This window comes from Syngnathus leptorhynchus, chromosome 6 (genome assembly GCF_054491065.1).
Source record: "Syngnathus leptorhynchus isolate UIUO chromosome 6, UIUO_Slep, whole genome shotgun sequence".
Lineage (NCBI taxonomy): Eukaryota > Metazoa > Chordata > Actinopteri > Syngnathiformes > Syngnathidae > Syngnathus > Syngnathus leptorhynchus.
Genome location: NC_141200.1, coordinates 7,570,136 through 7,593,018, shown reverse-complemented (window position 1 = coordinate 7,593,018; position 22,883 = coordinate 7,570,136). Strand labels below are relative to the sequence as shown.

At 43.6% G+C, this 22,883-nt stretch overlaps 1 protein-coding gene across 2 annotated transcripts in view; it reads left to right on the top strand.

Moving 5' to 3' along the window:
* pclob (piccolo presynaptic cytomatrix protein b) overlaps positions 1 to 22,883 on the top strand; it is a 43,721-nt gene that overhangs the window by 1,121 nt on the left and 19,717 nt on the right. Inside the window, exons 2-14 of one of the 2 annotated variants that reach the window (XM_085914905.1) lie at positions 296 to 964; positions 2,471 to 3,223; positions 3,298 to 4,104; positions 4,703 to 5,620; positions 5,691 to 6,524; positions 6,693 to 7,445; positions 7,549 to 8,676; positions 8,753 to 9,781; positions 9,874 to 10,215; positions 10,363 to 10,911; positions 13,699 to 14,484; positions 14,593 to 20,953; positions 21,269 to 22,812. In XM_085914905.1, coding sequence (XP_085771031.1) covers positions 296 to 964; positions 2,471 to 3,223; positions 3,298 to 4,104; positions 4,703 to 5,620; positions 5,691 to 6,524; positions 6,693 to 7,445; positions 7,549 to 8,676; positions 8,753 to 9,781; positions 9,874 to 10,215; positions 10,363 to 10,911; positions 13,699 to 14,484; positions 14,593 to 20,953; positions 21,269 to 22,812 — 16,473 coding nt within the window. Of the gene's footprint in view, positions 1 to 295; positions 965 to 2,470; positions 3,224 to 3,297; positions 4,105 to 4,702; positions 5,621 to 5,690; positions 6,525 to 6,692; positions 7,446 to 7,548; positions 8,677 to 8,752; positions 9,782 to 9,873; positions 10,912 to 13,698; positions 14,485 to 14,592; positions 20,954 to 21,268; positions 22,813 to 22,883 lie in introns of both variants that reach the window. The other variant, XM_085914904.1, reaches the window with a different exon arrangement.

The following is a 22,883-nucleotide window of genomic DNA, read 5'->3' as shown; positions in this document are numbered from 1 at the left end:
GATGATTTGGGCCATATTAAATAAAACAAAGTCCTGATTACTAATTGATTATAAATTAAGTATCAATTAACCATTAGATTTCAATTAATTGAATGCATCTCTACAAAATACCATCACAGCACATTGTAAAAACAAAACAGGCTATAAACAGGTGCAGCAATCATGTTTAGTATTCCCCAAAATGTAAACAATGTTGTGTAGGTATATTTTCCACCTACACTGATAAGAATAGCCCAATTTAGAATTTACTAATAAACAGAGCATTATTTTTATAACTACTAATATCTGTCTCCAGGCATCCGAGTGGCTTTGTCTAACCTGCCAGATAAAGAGAGCTGAAGGACCACCAGTGAAAAAGCCAAATCCATCCCCCTCTACAACGCCATCACCTGCTCCATCAGGTTCAACCAACAGAACACAAAATAAATCAGCAGCCAAAAGTGAAGCTCCCAAAAGCCAAGCAAGTCCCAAACACATTGGAACGCACTCCCAGAAACAGCAACCAGAAAAAGGTGATCCAGCGGCAACTAATGAACGGGAATCTGGAGGTTTATTTGGCTTTGGTGCTTCTAAAACAGCAAAGCCTGAGGAGACAGTGACTGGCAAAATGTTTGGATTCGGTTCTTCCATTCTCAGCTCTGCATCGACCCTGATAACCTCAACAGTTCAGGATGAGCCCAAAAACACACCGCCGGTTTCTCCCAAAGTACAGACCAAATCTGCTGCCGTCCAGGAAAAGAAACTGCAACCGCAGCAGGCCAGTGTTCCTCCTGGAGGACTTTCTCCATCTGACCCTTCGCAATCACCCGGGCACCTTCCTAAAAAAAGCCAATCCTCTTGTCCTCTTTGTAAAATGGAACTCAATGTGGGCTCTAAGGACCCTCCCAACTACAGCAGCTGCACAGAATGCAGGAGTACTGTCTGCAACCAATGTGGATTTAACCCCATGCCAAATGTTAAGGAGGTAAGACTCAATCATACGAATTATATCAAAAAGTGAAGGGGTACTATAGCTCTCTCTCTCTCTCTCTCTCTCTCTCTCTCTCTCTCTCTCTCTCTCTCTCTCTCTCTCTCTCTCTCTCTATCTATCTATCTATCTATCTCTATCTATCTCTATCTATCTATCTGTAAATGACCTTGCTCATCTGGTAGTAATACCAATTAAAAATGGCCCATGACAACAACATTTTACCCAACCCTTATTTTGCATTCATGATGGAAAGACGAATGCTTTGTTTTTATGTGCAAATGGAATCAATTTGGTCTTGGTTACATCTGCTGGTTAAGTCTGACTGGGCCTGACTGTTTGCAGTGAACTTAACTTGTGTTGCTTTGATCCAACATTGCTTAAGGGAGATTGCTTATCAAAAGCAAATTCATTATTATTCTGCTGTGTCATTGATGGCTAACAATAAAATCCAATTCAGATCCCTTACATCTCTTAAACTCTGCTAAAAGCAGACATCAGATGTTTGCTCCATGCTAAAAATACACATCTACACCTCGCAGGCTTCTACTATGGAGGCAACCGAGCAGACACTGAAGTAAATGGATAAGGCATCTTACTGGCAGTCTGAAGCACAAAGGACCTGACACTCGACTCTGTAATTCAATGCACAATGTGCAGTTCATAAGAACAAGCCTGCCAACGACACTCCAAGGCTGCTGTTTCCTTCTGTAGCAATGATGTGCAGTCTGATCGAGCTATTACACTGCTCTGTATAAAAAACTACATTACGTATCCAGTAATTTGACTGTTGTTCTCTCTCTCCCAAAATCAAATTAAACGTGTTCATTGTCTGGCAAATGAGACACCTACCCATTGTGTTCCTTGACTAAAATGTGTTTTGCTTGGAATTGGATGTCTCCTTTTGATGCTATTGCCTCTTTTTCAATTTACTGTTGGTTCAGTTTGGTCTGCTGTGTTACGATTCTGTAAAAGTTCCCAACAGATCCATTTTACAGTATCCATTTGTTGTGATATGTGTCCCTGAGGTATGCTTCGGTACACTCTTCCTAGTGGACTGGTTGACGGAGAACTTCAGCTTCTTCCTGTATGTGTTACCATACTGGAACTAAAGGAATGGGACAAAAAACAAAAGTGGCATTTGATTAGATGGAAAGAGGACTGAAAGCAAAGTTTTTTGATGACCGGAACTACAGATAAGATTCTTGTTGAGCAGTTTGGAGTTTGAGACGCTCCTGTTAGTATTTTGTCTGTACTTCCTATTTCCTTGCATGGGTTTCCTCTAGATACTTTGACTTCCTTGTTTTTCTTCTAAGAACATGCATGATACGTCATCAGACACTGTGAAAGTTACTGAAGATTGGGGTACCTCCTCTTGCTTGTCAGTTGGAATAGACTCCAGTTCAACTGATAACCCAAATGAGGACATGAATACAAATGAACTGCTTTGTGGAAATGTGGCTGATCAAAAAAGAATAACCTTTATCTCCTCTTTTCTTTAAGGGCAAGGAGTGGCTTTGTTTAAATTGCCAAGTGAAACGTGCGACGAAAGGAAACAAACCTCCGATGGACACCCCGTTGCCCAGATCCCCATCAAAAAGAACACCTGGAGAGCATTTACCCCAAATGACTCCTGCCCAGTCATCCAAGGCAGAAGATGTTAAAGCACAAGACAGTCAGAAACAGGCCAGCTCAGCTCCTGCTCAGAAAACGCGGCAGGACAACATGAAGGCAGATGTGCAGAAAAAAACTGAGCAGTTACAAAAAGAGGCCAATTCCTCTGAAGCTCCACAGCAAGAATCAGGTGGTTTGTTTGGTTTCGGCAGCCCTAAAAAACACCTCGATGCCACTAAGCCTACCGAGACAGTGACTGGGAAGATGTTTGGATTTGGTTCCTCCATATTCAGCTCTGCATCCACATTGATGTCCTCCGCTGTGCAAGAGGAACCAAAACCCACACCAACACAGGCTTCTCCCAAGATGCCTGCTTCGAAAGAGTCCCCATCCGTTAAAAAACAACAACCAGATAAGAAAACAGAACAAAGCCAGCAGTCGAAAGAAGACAAGCTTTCATCGGAGCCATCGAAGAAAGTATCTCCTCCCAAAGTTATTTCCAAAACTATTCAGTCATCATGTCCTGTCTGTAAATTGGAACTCAATGTTGGTTCTAAAGATCCCAACTACAACACCTGTACAGAGTGTAAAAACACCGTCTGTAACCAATGTGGATTTAACCCTGTGCCAAATGTGAAGGAGGTAAGCCACTTTATTTGGTATTTATTCATTTACTCTTGTGACTTTTAACAAACACCATATCCACTCATGTATAGGTCAAGGAATGGTTATGCCTCAACTGTCAGATGCAACGTGCTCTCGGTGCATCAGAGCCTCCAGGAATGCCCATGATGAAACCACAGGTCTCGCCAAACAAAGTTCCTACATCTGCGACCATCCCCAAGACGGAAAAACAGCATATATCACAAACAAAAGATGAGCCAACACTTGCTGAGTTCAAAGTGAAGGACACACCTGCAAAGGAATCTGCAAAGATAGACGTTGCAAACCAGAAAACTCTCATTTCAGCTTCGGGGCCAAAAGCTCAATCAGAAGACCAGAAGAAAGGACCCCAGAAGCCCTCCGAAGCAGCAATTACAACTGAACTTAAGCAGACTAATTCTGCTTCAAAGGCACAAGAGTCCCGCGGTCCTAAATTACAGTCTGATGCAGTTACGTCCAATGACTCAATAGGCGGGAAAATGTTTAGCTTTGGTTCCTCTATCTTCAGCACTGCATCCACTTTAATCAACTCATCAGGTCATGAAGAGCCTAAAACGACACCTCCACTGTCCCCCAAAATACCTGCCGCAAAGGTGACCAAATCACCTGCTGCCCTGGAGAAAGAATGGGAGAAGAAACAGGAGTCCAAGTCTTCTAAAATGTTACCATCCAAACCTCCATCAGATCTTTCAAAGATTGTCCCCCAGGCCTCGTCCAAAGAAGGTCAATCTACTTGCCCTGTATGTAAAGTAGAACTCAACGTTGGCTCAAAGGATCCTCCCAACTACAGCAAATGCACGGAATGTAAAAACACTGTTTGCAGCCAGTGTGGATTTAGTCCAGTGCCAAATCTGTCAAAGGTAATTAATTTCATATAATATGGATGGATGGATGAATTAATTTAGTATAAAACAGGGAAAATTATAAACATGTTTCCTCTAATACAGATGATCCAGCATATTATGCATTCATGGATTCACAATTTCAATTGTCCCAGTGCATTGCAATGGGTTTCAGTTATACACTGTCCTCTCCGTGGATTAGAACATATTTTGTCCAAATTTAAAATGGCATTTTTCATATGGTTACCAAGTGGTCCCATGTGTCCCCGCCAATAGCCGGCCCCTATCATCATTTAAGTTTCCCATCCCAATTGTGAATGGTTGTCTTTGTTTGTTTGATTGTATTTTGTAACCTTTATTTAACCAGGTAGATTAGTTGAGAACTATTTCTCATTTACAATGAAGATCTGTCTTTCAGTATGTACCCAGTAATTAACTGGCAATCAGTCCTCGGTGCCTCTCGTCCAGAGTCAGCAGGGAAAAGCTCGAGTTACCTGTGACTGAAATGAGGACAAGGGCTATAGAAAATTGATAGATGAATGATTGATGCTTGTCATTGATAGAAAACAAAATGCAATTATTTCTAATAATTGACATTTTTAATTTTATTTTTTAGGTAAAAGAATGGCTATGCCTGAACTGTCAGATGCAAAGAGCTCTGAATGCATCTGAACCTCCAACAAACCCCCCCAGTGCAGTAAATAAAACACCTCCATCATCCATACCTCCGAAGGCAACTGTTTCAAATAAAGTTGAAACAACCAAGAAGGATGTATTAAAAGCTGATGTGCTTCCGAAAATGCAGACTGCAGCGTCTGACAAAAAGGTTTCTGCACCGAGCACACCACAAAAAATCCCATCTGTAACTGCTGAAGAACCAGATCAGAACAAACAGGGTGCCCCACCTAAGGACCAGGAGCCTCAAATGAAGTCTGGCTCTCAGAAACCATCAGACCAGGCCACTGATTCTGGACCAAAACAGAGCAAAGTCACTTCAGATGCCCAGAAAGAGTCATCCAACCTGTCTGGCGCGAGTAGCCTGAAAACCACTTCTGATGCTTCCAAAACAACAGACTCGATTACTGGGAAGATGTTTGGTTTTGGAACTTCCATTTTCAGTTCAGCGTCCACTCTGATATCATCAGCTGTTCAGGAAGAGTCACGCACGACACCACCAAGCTCTCGCAAAATGTCTGCCCCAGTGCAGGTCTCTCCAAAGATGGCAGCTGCGCCCAAGGTTTCTCCGAAAAGTACACCAACAACATCTCCCTTCAAAGCACCGCCAAAAGATTCCGGAAGTCTTTCTCAGGAAGTCAAGAAAAATAAAGAATCAAATCTGAGCAAGCAGGATAAAGTTTCATCACAGCCAGCAAATGAAGCCATAGTGTCCCATACCCATCCTATCGAAAACTGTCCACTATGCAATGTAAAATTAAACATTGGCTCTAAAGAACCTCCAAATTACAATAACTGCTCTGAGTGTAATACCACTGTCTGTGACAAATGTGGATTTAACCCTCTGCCCATTGGAAAGGTAACTCTTTACTCTGCCAATTATGTACTATGTATTTGTATTTGTTTGATCTATTTTTGCTTCATTTCAGAAAAAGGAATGGCTGTGTCTTACCTGTCAGATGAAAAGAGCGGTCGAAGCATCTGAGCAACCGGCTTCTCAAAAACAAGAACAAGTGCCAGCTATGATCAAGTCAACAGACATCCCCAATCCTATGACCTCGCAAATAAAGTCAAATGTGGATTCTGCTGAGACCCCACAGAAAAAGTCATCCACAGCTTCAGTTCAGTCAAAAAAACCTGAAGCTTCCACTACATCAGTGAGGTTGGATAGCGCAGCACCTGATGCTAAAACACAACAGAAAAACGATAAGCCCATTCCTGAGAAACCATCAGCTCAGATAAACCAACCTGGGCGCAAGCAGAGCAATGCCGCTGCAGCAAAGCAGCAGGAGACCGGAGGATTTTTTGGCTTGGGTGCTACAAAATCGAAGCCAGATGTAGAAAAACCAACCGATTCAGTGTCAGGAAAGATGTTTGGGTTTGGCTCCTCAATCTTCAGCTCGGCGTCTTCATTAATATCATCGGCTGTTCAGGATCAGCCCAAGACCACTCCTCCAGCTTCTCCCAAAAAATCCCCTGCAAAAGATCTTAAATCCGACAATTCTCAGAGTCGGGAACCACAGAGGAAGTCATCAGAGGCAACACAGTTGGGAACAGCACCATCATTAGGTCCGACTAAAGGAGATAAAGACACACCGAAACCTCCAAAGGCTGTAGAAGTGACTAAGTCAGCTGTCATACCAGGTTCTACATGTCCGCTCTGTAAAGATGAACTTCACCAAGCCAACTCCAGTACTTGCACTGAATGCAAAAAAACTGTATGTAATAAGTGCGGGTTTAATCCCATGCCAAATGAAGCAAAGGTAAAGCTATATATATTATATTTATTTTCAAGTGTGATTACTTGTCCTGGAATCATTCCTTTAATCAACCTTAATGTATACCCTAATTTTTATGCTCTGTTTACAGGTTGTTAAACACTGGAATCTAACTTGAAAACGTAATTGGAATAACCTTACTTTCTTTTTTAGGTTCAGGAGTGGCTGTGTCTCACCTGCCAAATGCAGCGTGCTTTAGGTGTGAACCAACCCCCAGGAGCTATGACTAAAAACGCTCACATTCCTGCAAAAGTTGAACCCGAAAACAAAATGACATTGACACAAAGCTCACCTCAAAAACAACCAACGGCTGGGACAGCAAAGCCTACTACAGCTTCTTCGAGTGCTAACAAGTCAGATGGTCTGAAAGACAAGATTCCTGCACCTGTTAAAAAGACTCCACCGGATCCTCAAAACATACCAGGTGTCAAAACATCACCAAGCCAGACAAGGCAAGCTGAACGTAAAGATGGCAACGCCACAGATTCAGGAGGATCTTTTGGTTTTGGGGGCAGTAAAACCCATCCTGACGCCTCAAAGCCTGCAGAATCAGTGACCGGAAAAATGTTTGGCTTTGGATCTTCTATTTTCAACAGCGCCTCCACTTTGATAAACTCAACTCCACCAGTCTCGCCCAAGATGTCCCCCATGAAACAGAGTCAACCCCCTTCTCTCCAAACGAAGGAACAAGAGACAAAACTGGATCAAACTCAGCCACCTAAAACAACGTCATCCGAGCAAACCAAAGTGGATAAATCTCAAAAACATGCCCAGTCTACTTGTCCACTGTGTAAGGTTGAACTCAACATTGGGTCCAAAGATCTCCCCAACTATGACACCTGTACCAACTGCAAAACTACTGTCTGCAAGCAGTGTGGATTTAACCCTATGCCAAATGTATCAGAGGTGAGTGGATTGTCTATAGATATTGTAGTTACGTACAGATACAAAAATTTTTTTGTCAAAGGACATTTAATTAATAATCAAAACGTTTTTGTTTCTGTCATAGAAAAAAGAGTGGCTGTGTCTGACATGCCAAATGCAAAGAGCTCTCTCAGCAGCAGAAGCAGTGGAGCCACCATTGATGAAACCTCAGCCATCACCCAAGAAAGAGACATCACCTGATCCAACCTCCAATCAAATTAAAGAGACAAATTCAACTCAGAAAGCAGATGCTCCAAACAAAAAACAGACAGAAGAAACATCACCAATAACTTTACAAAAGTCAGAAGACAGCTCAGGCAGTGTCTCAGTTGCAACAAAGCAGATAAAAACTGTTTTGGCACCTATGAAGGAGGGTCAAATGTCATTGGCATCTTCAGCTGAAGAGACGCGGACTGCAAGTCCACTTACTGATAAACCACTGACTGATGAAGCTCCTCCTGTTCGGACAGATGTTGGATCTTCTCTGAAGATAGACGATAATCTTGTATCTAGCTCCCTTGCAACAACCAAGTCATCAGATAAGCAAGTGCAGGGAACAGAAATAAAATTGATGGATCAAGTCGTCAAAATTGATAATAATAAAGAGCTTCCCAAAACTCCTAACAAAGAACCTAACCTTGGTGAAGACGTAGTTCCAAAATCTGCTCCCTCAACAGTGCAGCCAACTAAAGACAAAGTGATTGATAACAAGAAATCTCAGGAAGGGGTCTCAAAAACAGCCGAGGCAGTGACCGGAAAGATGAAGGGGTTTGGGTCAACGCTCTTCAGTTCAGCATCGACTTTGATAACCTCTGCCGTTCGTGAGGAACCTCGCACAACACCATCAAGTTCTCGTAAAATGTCTGCCCCCGCACAAATCTCAGATAAAGTGTCAGCATCTCAGATTCTACCAGTCAAGCCAAGCCCTGCCGGCTCGCCACGCAAAACATCCATGACAGAGGTAAAGTCAGCTGAAGAAAAGATATCAGAACAAGTCAAAGCCGCTCCATCACGAATAAAGAGAGCAGACCAGGCACCTTCAGAAGAAGAGAACTCCAAAGCTGCTACCAAAGCAACACAACCTAATTGTCCTCTTTGTAAGGTTGAACTTAATATGGACTCAGAGGATATACCCAATTACAACACGTGCACTGGATGTAAATCCACAGTCTGCAACAAATGTGGATTTAGTCCTATGCCAAATAAAGCAGAAGTAAGTGATATATTTTCTACTAAATTAAAAAAAAAACGTTTGTTGTTAAAAATACTCATCTATTTTGTTTTGCCAGGGAAAAGAATGGCTGTGTCTCAACTGTCAGATGCAGAGGGCCCTTGGGGCTTCTGAGCCTCTTGGGCTTCCACTTATAAAATCTCAACCATCACCGAGCAAAGAAATGCCCCCTGCCTCAATGGAGAAAGATGCTGTAACACCAGCGTTTCAGGAGGACACTAAAGCCATTCCATCCAACAAAAAGATGGTCAGTGTTGTCACAACTAAAGAAAGTGAATCCCAAGATGAACCCACTGACAAGTCAACACCTGTGACTGCTTCAGTACCTGAAAAGAGTGGTCCTGATGCAATCAATAAGTCTGATGTTCCATCTGTTTTACTTGAAAAGACACCTAAAGTTCAACCTGGATCAGCACAGAAGAAGCTTCCAGAAACTGTTAACTCTACTGTAAAGGTTGCTCCCCCACCACCAGAAGCAGCAAAAACAGCACCCCAACCTACAAACACTTTGAAATCTCCTGCCAAATCTGTAACCCCACCAACATCTCAACCTGCAAAGCAAGAATCTGGAGGCTTCTTTGGTTTTGGTGGTCCTAAAATACAACCTACTGCAGCCAAACCTGCTGAATCTGTGACTGGGAAGATGTTTGGTTTTGGATCATCCTTCTTGAATTCAGCGTCCAGTTTGATCAACTCAGCTGTTCAAGATGAAAGTAAAACAACACCGCCAACCCCACGTAAGATGTCCACACATGCCTCCCCTAAGACAACACCACCGGCCTCTCCTAAAACAATACCTGCAAAAGACACCAAAGCTCCAACTCTCCCGAAAAAAGTGGACGAAAAACTACCGGTGAAAACGACTCCACCCATTATACAGGATAAAGTTGCTAAAGCTACAGCCGTATCTCCCAAGGCACCAAAAGATCCTCAGGGATCTCCAAAAGCAGCTGAGTCCACATGCCCACTCTGTAAAGTACAACTTACCATGGATGGTAAAGGTGCTCCCAACTTCAACAGCTGTACGGAATGCAAAATGACTGTCTGTATTCAGTGTGGATTTAATCCAATGCCCAATGTATCGGAGGTAAACCTGATTTACAGAATTTTTAGATTGCTTATCTTGAAAAAGCATTGATTGCTCTTGTTAATAACCTTTTTATGTTGTTTCTTTGTCAGGTACAAGAATGGCTCTGTCTGAATTGTCAGATGAAGAGGGCACTTGAAGCTTCAGAGCCCACTGGACCTTCTGTGGTGAAACCACTGCCCACACTAGTCAAGCCTTCTCCCGCAGCTTTGGAGCAAAAGAATACAGTCCAGCCAGAGAGGTTCGTCAAAAAAGAGGACAACCAGGGACAGGATACGACTACCCAGATTGTAACACCAAAAAAGACTGATACAAAGTCAAAAGATTCTTCAGGTGGTGACCAAGGAAAGGCCCAGGATGTGGCCAAGCAGACACAGCAAGCTGGAAAACCACAGCAGGTAGCTGTTTCAGAAACTCCAAAATCAGAAGTCAAGGCAGTTGCTTCAAAACTGGCAGATGGAAAATCCTCTCAACCACCTTCTGAATCCAAAATTGCTGCTGTCAATTCCACAACACCATCTGCTGTGTCTGCAAGGAGAGACTCTGGCAATGTTTCTCAAACCCCAAAACCAGGAATAAAGGCTGTTGCTGCAAAACCAGTAGATGAAAAATCACCTCAACAGCCTTCTAAATCCCAAACCCCTGTAAAATCCACACCACCACCAGCTGCGTCTGTAAAGAAGGAGTCTGGGGGATTCTTTGGATTCGGTGCCCCCAAAACGCAACCTGCTTCTGCTGCAAAGCCCGCTGAGAGTGTCACTGGTAAAATGTTCGGATTTGGCTCTTCTATTTTTAGCTCCGCATCCACATTAATAACATCTGCTGTTCAAGATGAGCCCAAAACAACTCCCCCAGTCTCTCCAAAGATGTCCCCTGCAAAGGCTGAAGCAAAACAACAAGCACCTCAACCAGGCAAACCTGCTCCAATGGCCCAATCTAAAGTTGAGACGAAGCCATTAGAACCCATGGAAGTGGCAGACGACCCTAAAGCAGATATGCCCACCTGTCCACTGTGTAAGGTTCAACTCCATGTGGCCTCCAAGGAAGCTCCAAATTACAACACTTGTACCGAATGCAAGAGCCTCGTGTGTAACCTCTGTGGATTTAACCCCACGCCTCATACAGAAGGGGTAAGTGGAATACTTGAGTCATCGTTAAGAATTGTGTTGGTATTAATTTTGACAATTTACCAGTTTAGTTGATGACAGATGATGATTGTCTGAATGAATCAGCAATTAATAATTATAGTGCCCCGGCATGAAAATGTGCGGTGGCCGATTATTGAAATTGGTTCTGGTGAAAATTATGTTTTTGTTCTTTTGGTTATTTTGAGAGAAGGTTGCTGAGGTGTCTTTGTATTTCTCCTTTGTCTGTTAGTATGTTTGACTCATACAAGGAGATTGTTGTTCATGTCTTCAGCAGACCCTAGGAAACACATTAACTGTATTAAGGCTGTTGTGCAACGGTATTAGCGAAATGGGATCTGATGTCAGAGCAGAGACTCCAGCGAGGGCACGGTTGCCAAAGCCCGTGACTTGAGATGGCAAAGTCGTGCGATATGCCAATAAAGTAGACATCAGGCAGATTACGTCAAACTCGATATTACGTCACAGCAGGAGAGACTTCCTCTCGAGCCTTCTGCTCTATTGCTTGAATCAGCGGTGCCACGTAATTCTACAATTTCCTTTATAGTGTGGGTGGACGGTACACAAATTGTATGTACCCGTGACACGTACACTGCAGGTTGCCATTTGGTGTGCACGTTTATGCTATAATGTTTTTGCCAGAATGCTAGACGTTTGCATGTTCTTCTTTGTTCTTTACTCTGAATTCAGGCCCACATTGCAGAAACATTTGTTGTTAAATATCATGTCTTCCAAGAGACAGTCCAGATTTTGTAAACAATGAATAACTTTAAAATAGATGTCCTTAATTACTGTATCTAAGTGTCACGTTGCAGTCACCAGAGAGTGCAAAGCCTCAGGGGAGAAGAGCTGCTTGGATGACCTGTATATACCGTCCAAGATGTTCTGTTTCCCTCCGTAAAGCTACTTGAACATGTGTACACAGGAAGAGTAGTCTGTTTTATAGCAGCAAAGAGCATGGCTTTTGGAGTAGGACAGAGGGTTGAAAGGCTTGAAAAATGTGTGCTGGGGGCGTGTTTCTCCATTAAATCCTTCTGATTGTTCATTGTGCTGAGGCCCATTCCATCAAAAAGTGACCGTTGCCCCGATAAGTAGGACACACATGTATCATTCTATTGTGCATGAGGAAAGATGATGGGAAGATTGAACTCAGCCAAAGATTTGTGTTTACCTTTGGACCGAAATAGTTCTCCATTCAGTGTGAGCTCAATATACATTAGAGCCATACATCAGAGGCATCACCACTTGCTGCAATATCCAGACTGCAATGCCCGTGATGGCCTTGAGTCATAGATGTTTGTGTTTGCGTTAGAGGAGACTCCTTTATTGCAGTGTATTTTTATCATGTCTTTCTAAGATTTGTCTGAAATACTTCATCACACCCACAAATTACCAATACAGTGGAGCCTCGGTTTTCGAACACAATCTGTTCTAGAAGGCTGTTCGAGTAGTGAATCATTCAAATTCCGGATCATGTTTTCATGCAAAAAAAAAAAAAAAAAGTCATTTTTTCAACCGAGGCTCCACTGTATATTATAAATGCAGTATAGAAGAATGATGAAATGAGACGGGTTTTAAATTGAGGTAGAGTACTTTGTATATTATACTGCAACATTGTCAGTGAGTGAAATTTTTATGTCATATAAATGCGATATTGGCTTACTGATTATTAAATTATGTAGCATGGCCTTTTTATTTATATATATTATATGTATAAAACTATTTATATTGTACTGCAATGGCTGAGAATGAGCACTAGCTATAAACTCTTTATGGACCTCATCAAATGCAGGTTTCTCACAATAATTGACGTCATTGTCCCTGTCAAATAAGGCAAAATAAAAGAAAAATACCGTGGTGAATGTAGAATGTGGCTGGGACGTTAAAGGCAGTCTTCAATCTTTATTCATTGCTAGGCATTGTCTGAGTTCTGACCACTGTGACTCAACAGCGAATTAAAGTTGCTGCTATCAGCAATTTTTTATGACATCTGCTCAAACTCAAGTGAGTCCATTGAGGCTTTGCGTCTACTGGAATGCAGTGCTCTGAATATTTGCATAACTTTTTTGATCTTGTTGTATCTGCAATGCTGTTTACTGCAATCGCCTAGGGGACCTCCATTTTAATTAGATTTGCAGTTTATAGCTTTTATTTATTAATAGAATGTCAACTGGGATTCGTTGGGTTTATGTAGCTACTGTTGTATTGTTTGTAGTGTTGTCAATGTTAATTGTTTTAATCATATTTTTCCTTCCCCTGAATGGTAACTGTACTAAACAAGCCGTTCAATATGTGACGTTGCTTCACCTTATTCCATTTCGACTTTTGCCGACTGTGCCATTTATTAAAGTCTCGCATTTTAGAGATCAGTGGGTCAATGCTGTGTGTGCGTGTGTGTGTGCACGCGTGTGTACACGACAGATAGGAGTTACAAAGATCTGTGCTCAGTATGGGATGCTGAAAGCTGAGCATCTCCTCTTGTGCCAAAGGAAAGTCTGCCAGAAAATCAATAGCTCACTTGCCGCCCCCATCAGCATAGCAGTGGGCGATCACTAATCAGAGGTTTAGTATCATTGTAGTCCAATTGTGGAGGAAAATATAGCCTTGGATTCATGTAAGATCAGGTTTAATTTTGTCAAGAGGTAACTCACCAGGCCTTTATGAGCACTAGAGGATCGTCTCTCATGTAGAATATGTATTGAGTGACACAATTAACTAATCATGCATTTTGATGATGTACACCATGTTTTTTTATTTATTTTTTTATTACAGAAAGAGTGGCTGTGTCTCACCTGCCACACCCAAAAGGCTATGTTGGGGCAACTCGGAGACTCAAGGAACATTTCTCAGCCTTCACCTATATTGACACCACAAGATACCCAAGGCATACTTGCAACCAAAAATGTAGAGCCGAAGCTAAGCTCTGCAAAGGTCGAGCCTGCAAATGTAATTCAAAAGACGCCAAGTACGCCAACCTACACCAAGACTGTAACGACAGGAACAACAACAAAATTGGAAACGCCAGAAGTGGTAGCTTTGACAAAGGCGGAACACGAGTCTTCACTTTTACCCAAAACAGTGAAGGACACACCAGTTCAAGAGGAAAAAAAGCATTTAGTTGAACCTGCAGCGGAAACTGTGCAATCAATAATGGTCTCTGAACCTACATTGCCAAGCACAGATGTTTCCAAGAGTGCAACTGTTGACAGAGAAGCAGAATTACAGAAAGCAGAGGCAAGTGGGAAAGAAATTCCCCAAATATTAAAACCTGACCTCTCAGAAGTAAAAGCAGAGGTTTCTGCAGAGGAAACAAAGCATCCCTCATCAGAGCCGATTGCTGTCAAAATGTCAAGTGCCGGAGACCAAATTAAAGTAAGTGAGCCTATCAAATCTGCTCAGAAAGTTCAGGTTCAGGAGCAGTCTCAAGAACCATCAGATGTCTTACAGTTGACACCAACTGACAGCCATAAAGTTGTGGAAAAATCCGCTGAAAACAAGACTAACATGGCCCTTCTCCCAAAGTCACAGTTAGATTCTACAAAGGACATGACCATGACAGTAAGAAAAGTTTGTTTTTATAAGAACACATGTGTTTTTATCATGGCCTAATAGAATTGTTCTTTGCAAAAGTTTTTTCTACAGATAGGTTGTGTTTGTGTGTTTTAGGTGGGAGACGATACAGAAAAAGAGCCTATAAAATTGGAGAAATCTCATGATGAACTCGAGAACCAAGATGTGCCCAAGCCAGTTTTCAAGGCAATGTCTAAAGTTGAAGATACTCAACCCCAGATATTACCCTTGTCAGAGGAACCAAATATGGAGCAGGGTGTGTGCAGTGTGACTAAAAATGACGCAGAAGAGGAGAAAATCCTGCCAGATAAGGAGGCTGTTGGAGGTGGGAAAAGGCGGCTTAGTTTTCCAGCAATGGAAGAGAGCAGCGGGAGTGATTTCACACCTTCACCCTCCCCTGAGATTCAGAGGAGGAGACTGAAGGTGACCGATGTATCATCTATCAGTGAAGAAATCAAAACGGAAAGCGCTGACTCGTCTGTAGAAGATGAAGACTTCCTTCGCAGTCAGATCATGGATATGGGTGGCGAAGAGGAAATGTCTCTCTCGGAGGAAGAGAAAGAAAGGAAATTGTCCAATGAGGAACTTATCAAGAAAGCTGAGCTTGATAATGCCTCCATAAAACGCAAATCACTGTCAAGCAAAGGCTGCACAGACAATGATGGCGCGCTAGTATGGACAAAATCCCCCCTAACGACAAGTGAGGCAACTACACATGAAACAATTCCCAGCACGACCTTAAAGAAAGCTATTCCAGTCATTAGACATAGACAAAGCACTGATGAAGAGGTAGAAAGCATCACTGAATCCCTGTCAAAGGGCTCATCGAGCGTTCAAGCGTCTAGCTTCACTCCAGGGTCGTCACCTACATCAGCATCATCACTGGAGGAGGACAGTGATAGCAGTCCAAGTCACAGGAGGATTAGCGGGGACAAACAGTTTCGCAAGGGTAAACACAGACATGCGACCCAACCACTCCCCACCATTGAAGACTCCTCCGAGGATGAGAAATTTCGCAAAGAAAAGAGCCAACTCAATGTGCATGGTCAATTGTCCTCCGATCAAAGTACATCCTCTGCAGAGGATCTTAGACAAGCAAAAACATCTGGTTCAGAGTACTGGGCGAGCATAGAATCAGAGCCAGAATCAAAGCAGGCTGTACAGAGAGGAGACAAACCTTCTCCAACAGTGATACCATTCATTTCATCTGAGTCATTTGAAGAGAAGGAAAGTATTTCAAAATCATTAAAGAGTGCAGAAGAAGCATATGAGGACATTCTCCAGAAGGCCAAAGCTATCCCAGGTGACAGCCCTCCAAGTGTTGAGCCGCTCTATGGTGGCATGTCAATCGAAGACTATCTTTATGAATCCTTGGTTGAGGAGCCTGAGATAATGATGACTGACTTTGAAGTTATCAAACAAGAAATCAGCCCTGAACCTTTGAAGAAACTCAGGTCTCCAGAGGAGGTTTATGAGGAGATGATGGAAAAAAAGAGGGAATTGATGATGATCGAACAAGAGTTTAAACAGGCCCAGACAGCATTGGAATCTGTCTCATCTGTGTCTCCTCCAGATTCCGAGACCTGTGTTGTAATCATGCCCACAGAAGTCGCATCACACACTGGAGAAAGCATGACTCCTCAAACTGGTGAACCTTCTGATGAAGCACCAGTCAAGAAGAAAAAACGACCAGCTCCACCACGTCCCAGTGAACCTCCTAAGCGATCTGAGATAACTGTTCCAAGCACTACATCTGGCTCAATAGATTTTGTTCGACCCATGGTACCGCTTGATCCTGCACTTAGAAAAGCACTCTTCCCCATACCTGACCTCAAAATTACACAGTGTTCATCAGGAGAGGACGAGGATGACAGTCTACCAGATGAGTATGGTGTTGGTATTTCATCCGACATTACCCCGAGTGATGATTCCGAAACTAAAGATGATCAATCCATAAGCCCACCTTTGTCCGAGACAACCGAAATGGAACCGATATCGCTGGTCTGTGAAGTCCCAGAACCAAAACCTATTCCAACTCCAATATTAGCCCCAGAACTGACCACTACACCTTCCCCTGTATCGCCACAGTCACCACCAACTTCACCGGCCACACCCGATTCCAGCATGGAATCTAATGCCACGTCTTCATCCTACCAGGCTCAAACACCTCAATCATCAGACTCAACGCCTCTTTCGACACCGACAGCTTCTTTCTTGACTCAAACTGCTCGAGAGGGTTCATCATTCATGTCCGCTAAAGATGAAGAATCTTCTAGCGAAAGCACTACAGTTACAGTAGCAATTCCAGATGTGGTGTCCGATCCAGCTAAAGCGGAAACAACTGAACCAGTCCAAGTTATGTCATCTGTTCCTGTACCTTTAAAGTCAGCCTCAGGGGAGACTCCTCCTCCAGTTATAGTTGAAATGCCAGATCTGGTTACATCTCCCTCCCAAATGCCTACTGAGGCTCCGTCAGTGGTAGAGGTCTCAACCTCAAGACCAGAGCCTGTCCCTGTCACAGTCAAACCAGCCGGTCAGTTTACTGGATCACTAGTTACAAGTAGTTTTCAAGGATCTGTTCCATCTCCAGCTCTTGTGCCTACTTCGACTGTTATTCCAGTACCCTACCAAGAACCAGTAATTGTCCAGATGCCAGACCTAGTTTCAACTACATCTCAATTTCCAACAGAAACATCTGCACCACTCTCAACAATCACAGCAATCACTGCCCAGGCACAACCAAATGTTGTACACTCAGTCCAGCCAGCATCCACATCGATGGTCCCTCTATCTATCCCATCAACTACTATAGTAAAAAAGAAAGTTCCACCTCCCCCTCCGCCGCGATCAACATCAGTTTCACTACCTGAGCATGGTGGTAATCAGCTACCGATAAAGGGTGCTCAGAATGTCTCCACCATTGTGTCTTCCACTATCACTACAGGAGTCACTGTTGCGGCCCAGCCAATGCAGTCTGTAATTGTTGATATACAGCCAAGAATGGAGGATATGAAACCTGATGATGTGGCTGTAGCTCAGATAGTGACCCCAACGAGAGCAGGGCATGTGGTGATCATAGTGCCAAGTGTTGAAAACACAGCTAGGATTTCCCGAAGCCTTCAAGACAGCACGGCAGCATCTTCGGCATCTCAGGTACCAACCAGTCAAACAGTCACACACCATGGGACAGATTCAATGTTACAATCCTGTACAGTGTCAGAAGTTCCACCACTCCCACCTAAACCTGCTGTGGGAACTAATGTTACAGAAATGGTTGAAATACCTGTAGCTGATACACCTCCACCACCTCCTTTGACATTCTCAAAGCCCAGTATTTATCCAAAGCCTCCAGTTCCTGCTTCAGCAACAGGATACCAGGATTCGGTTGCAAAAGCGGGCGCTAGTCCTTCTTCCAAGGCTCCTCCACCAATACCACCTAAGCCTGTAATAATTCCAGCTGGACTGGTTTTCAGCCACAAACCAGGAGAAAGTGTCAAACCACCTCCTGTTGTTGCACTAAAAGCTGCAACACTGCCTAGGACCAAAGCACCTCCAAATGCCCTGTCACTCAGTTTGACTCGACCTGTAGAGAGTAAGTCAGGGGCAACATCTCCCAAGTCACCGTTATCACCAAGGCATGCCAAATCTTTGAAAACATATGTGGTGATAACTCTGCCGTCCGAGCCTGGTTCACCAACAGAAGTGATTACAGTCCAGGCACCAATAAGACGAGGATCTATTCCAGCTACAAAAGGGCCAGAAGTTCGAACCACCCCTTTAGAGCAGAATATCCCCAGTCAAACATTTTCAGCACAGGCCACTGTACGGAGGGCATCGGTCCCCACTGTAAGGCATCCGCCCCCAATACCCTTAGCTTCAACTGTTCCATTAGAACAGGTGTCACCTAATAATACGGCGGTCTCTAAAGTGCAGTCCGAAAGAGATTATTTTGTGGCATACACTGATACGGAAACATTAATTCAGGCCCATAGTGTACCAGACCCAATAAAGAAGCCAAACACACCTGTGATAATGCAGCAACAACAAGCCATTTATCAGCCCTTGCCATCATCAACAATGCAAGAAAATATCTTTGAGACTTCAACAACAGTTGAGCAGAGTACAAGCTCTGCAAAATCACTGTCTGACTTAAATATCACTCAACGTAAAAAAATAGTCTCAGAAGGCATAGGACTTTCACAAAATGTTTTATCCGACGCTGAAGTTCCTGTGGTCCAACTACAAACAATGCCAACCCAACAGGCTCCCACCGAACATGTCTCTCTTTTTCTAGAGCCTAGATTAGCTTCAGATGTACTAATTCCCCAGGAAAATACAGTTTCAGTATACTCTAGTGGTCTTTGCCTACAACATGAAATTGAAATGGAAAATGTGCACTCACAACCAGAAACTGCTGATGGAATCGTGGTCACAGAGACAGCACCAAGGTCACCAATCGCAATGAGTCAACATCTATCTGCAGCAACTCAGCCAATACCCTATTCTGCAGCCGGGTGGAGGGCCCCTCAACCACCTGTGACAGAACCACTAAAGGATTATGTCGTTACCATTCCAGATATACCAACATTGCATCAAGAGGTTGCACCTGCTTCTGAATTACTTCCTGCATCTGTTGTAATGGAGTCAAAACATGCAATACCGCAGCGAGAAGAGCCTCCTGTTACTTACTATATGCCTGAAGTCTATGGAACAACAGCCGTGCCATTTTCAACACCTCCATTTGAAGTCATTGCATTGCAACCAGACCCAACACATACTGAAACAATGGAGGTTGCTGTGAGACAAGCGCCATTGTCGTCCATGATACAATCTCAGGCAGTGGATTCAATGTCACGTGACGTTACAGCTGAACAAACTTCAAGTGAAAGGAGGACCTCAATATCATCCATAGGAAAGCAACCATACAGCACAAGTGAAATATTTACCTTTCCTACAGATTATGAAGTGTCTGCCCAGGTTGTCAACACTGGGGCCGTTTCTGCCACAAGGACACAGTCTTTAACCATGCAGCAGCCCTTGGTAATAAACATGCCAGCGGAAAAAGAGATTCCTGATTATGGGTTTAACAGAACAGATTCATTTCCTCCAGTTGAACCACCACAGCTATTAGCATATTCATCTGAATATGATCACCCATTAGAGATAATAAAAACAGAGGCGTATAAAAGGAGAACCTCAATACCTGCCGCACAGGACATCCCACCCAGTGGAGCCATTGCGCCCATCACCATCACTAAAATTCAGCAAGAGTCCATTGAAAGCCAAGAGATTCGAGGACCTGAGAAAGTTGTCTCTAGTTTGAGTCACAAGTACTCTTCTTCAGTTTCAACTACAGGTCAGCCTGCTGAAATTCAGCCAAGTTTAGTCACTCAAGTCGTCACCACAGAGGTCCAGAGAACTACTGTGTCTGTTGTCCATGAAAGACTTCCACAGCATACTCCCCCCAAAATAGCGCCCACCATAAAATCAGATGAAAGAAAATACCAAACTCACCCGAAGCAAAATGATAAGATAATCTATCGTGGAGATGTAATGGATTTACGCACCATGAAGGTTGGTGAGAAGATGACTGAACAAGGCATGGATTTGACTCCACCAGAGTTATATCGACCGTCATCCAATGATTCTGTGCGTCAAATCACAGCTGTGCAGCCAAAAATAATAAATCTTAGTGCCGAGGTTGTCCCTGCAACTACACTGGCTCTAGTAACTGACAGCATCACAATCGTCACGTGCACGGCAACCATTGCTTCATTCGGCAACCCTCCAGCAGAGAAACCTCTCGACTTGCAGGGGCCTGTTACATCCTTACCCTTGCCTCTCACCACATACAAACCATGCGAACCAGTAGCACAAATTGTCTACAGACCAGTGAATGCCCAGCCTGTAGTTGCTGCTGTACCATCCACAGCTCAAGACATACCAATTAATCTTTCATATGGAGCACTCATCAGAGAAGGCAAACAATCGGTTACCTCTGCCGCAACAGATATCAACAATGTACTATCTTTGGAGGCAACAGGTGCCATGGATTTGTCCAACTATAGACCAGTAAGGTCTATGGTAGCTTTATCCGGAACAAGCCCTGAAGTAGTAACCACTGTTGTTGAGGATGATGAGACACCAGTTGACCTCACAGCTGGTAGAAGGAGTGTATGCTGTGATGTCATATACAAATTACCCTTCACAGGAAGTTGTCGAACACAACCACCTGTCACAACTCAGCCTGACAACCGTTTGGTCCACAGAGATGCCAACCAGTACGCTGATGCTGGACAGAATGTTCTCACAGGTATAAATGGTGAAAAATCATCACTACCTGAGACCAGCCTCAGAGAGGTGCGACTCTTTCCCTATGATCCCAACAAAGACTATGACTACCTCAATGGCTCTCCAGATGGAGCTATAGATCTCACTGCCACCAAACTTCCGATTGGTGAGTATAGTGACGTTTGTGCTGCATGATAAATTGGCCTTTCAGTCGTTTTTTTTATTTCTGCGTCTTGTTGCTGCTCTTTTAATTGTATTGTTTCAGTAACTGTGTTGTTTTTTCTTTTTCAAACAGATGCATGTGTTTGCCTGCGTGTGCTCCCACAATATTTTGGCTTTGCATCTTGTTAGCCAAAATGACTTCAAATATGCATGTGCATGGACATGTTCTGAATCCGGTTTAAGTGGCTTTAATTTCATAGACAAAATCATGGTGTGTATTTCAAATAATAAACAATATCCCCCTGTCTTGTTGTGGCAGGTAAAGCTCTAAACTACACTAGTAAAGCCACATCAGACTTTGCTGGAGTGACTCCTCCATCTTCTCAGGACACACTCACTGTGTTTGGTGTCACCAGTGGTCTAAGAACTTCAGAGGGAATAGTTTACTCCTCTGTCTCAGCCCCTGTTCCATCAACATATGCTGTTACCACACAACCTGGCTCCATCTTTAGCTCTACCTTAGTCCCCACATCAACAGTCCAGAATCAGGTTGTGCCCCAACAGTTTGGATTCATTCCTCCCACAGACCACGGTCAAATCATTCCTTACGACACAGGGGTACCAAAGGAATTTCTACCCACAGCATTGGCCGACATCATAACAGGGTACCCAGAAATGTATTCAGATGCCACATTGGAAGCACTCGCAGCTTCTCTAGATGTATTAGCCTTGTCTCCAATATTCCCTGGTTTAGACAGCACCAAGATGGCTCAGTACCAGATGGAGAGGGAGTTTCTAGAGCTAGAGAAGCTTAAACAGCTCTGTCTTGCTGAGGAGTTAGAGTGGGAGAGACAGGAGATCCAGCGCTATCGTGAACAGGAGCAACTTATGGTGCAACAAGAGCTTGAGGAGCTCCAGGCTCTAAAACAACAGCTTCTCATGCAACAAGAAGAAGAACACCATGCTCACATGATGGCCCAACAGGAGACTTATACCCAGCAGAAAGAGCAATTGCAGCAAATCCAGCAACTCCAGCTTCAACTCCAACGGCAGTTAAATGAGCACTATGTTAGTACAGGTACGACGACAAACCTACTTGAGGCCAAGTATGCAGGAGTAGGGGACAGTGGACAATACTGGCCTGTAAAGGATGAGCCTTCAGGTCCATCTATTGGAAAACAATTAGAGGAAAGTCAGGACCAGCATAACACAGGGAAGCGGCTTCAAAACAATCAGGACACAGGCAAAAAAATCATTGACAGTGGGGTGCAGACAGACGATGAAGACTCAGCCGAAAAGCAGCATGTTGGAAGACGGAAGAAGAACAAAAGAAACATTGATAGTTCGGCTCAGAGTGATGATGAGGACCAAGACGAATGGGATGCTCCTGCAAAGTCTAGAAGACGTACCCGAAAACACAGTAGTGAAGGAAAACATAGCTCAAAGGTGTCCAGCATTGCTGTCCAGACAGTTGCTGAGATATCTGTTCAGACTGACCACTCTGGATCTATCAAAAGACCCAAAGTCCAGATGGACACCAAGGTGGAAATAATCAAACATATCTCAGCTCCTGAAAGCTCTCGAAGAGGGGGCAGTCTGAGCTGTCAGACAGAATCGGACAGAAGGCATACACCTGCTGACGTGGGTTACAGCACACATCTCACAACTGATGCCACTGCAAGGTCGAGAGGTTTCTATACATCAGTGCCCCCTCTATCGCATGATACATCAGTTGTAGGACAGAGAATGCTCACTGCTGACCCAAGCAGATTTTCCTCTTGTCCTCGGTTGAAGCCGGGTCAGAAGTCTTTGAGTCCTACCACAGAAGGCAGAATGGGAGTCTACTATGCTGACACATATTCAGTGAGTTACAAAGTCAATTTCAGAATACAATCAGCAATACTGATAAAAAAAATCGTTTTATTCACTCTTTG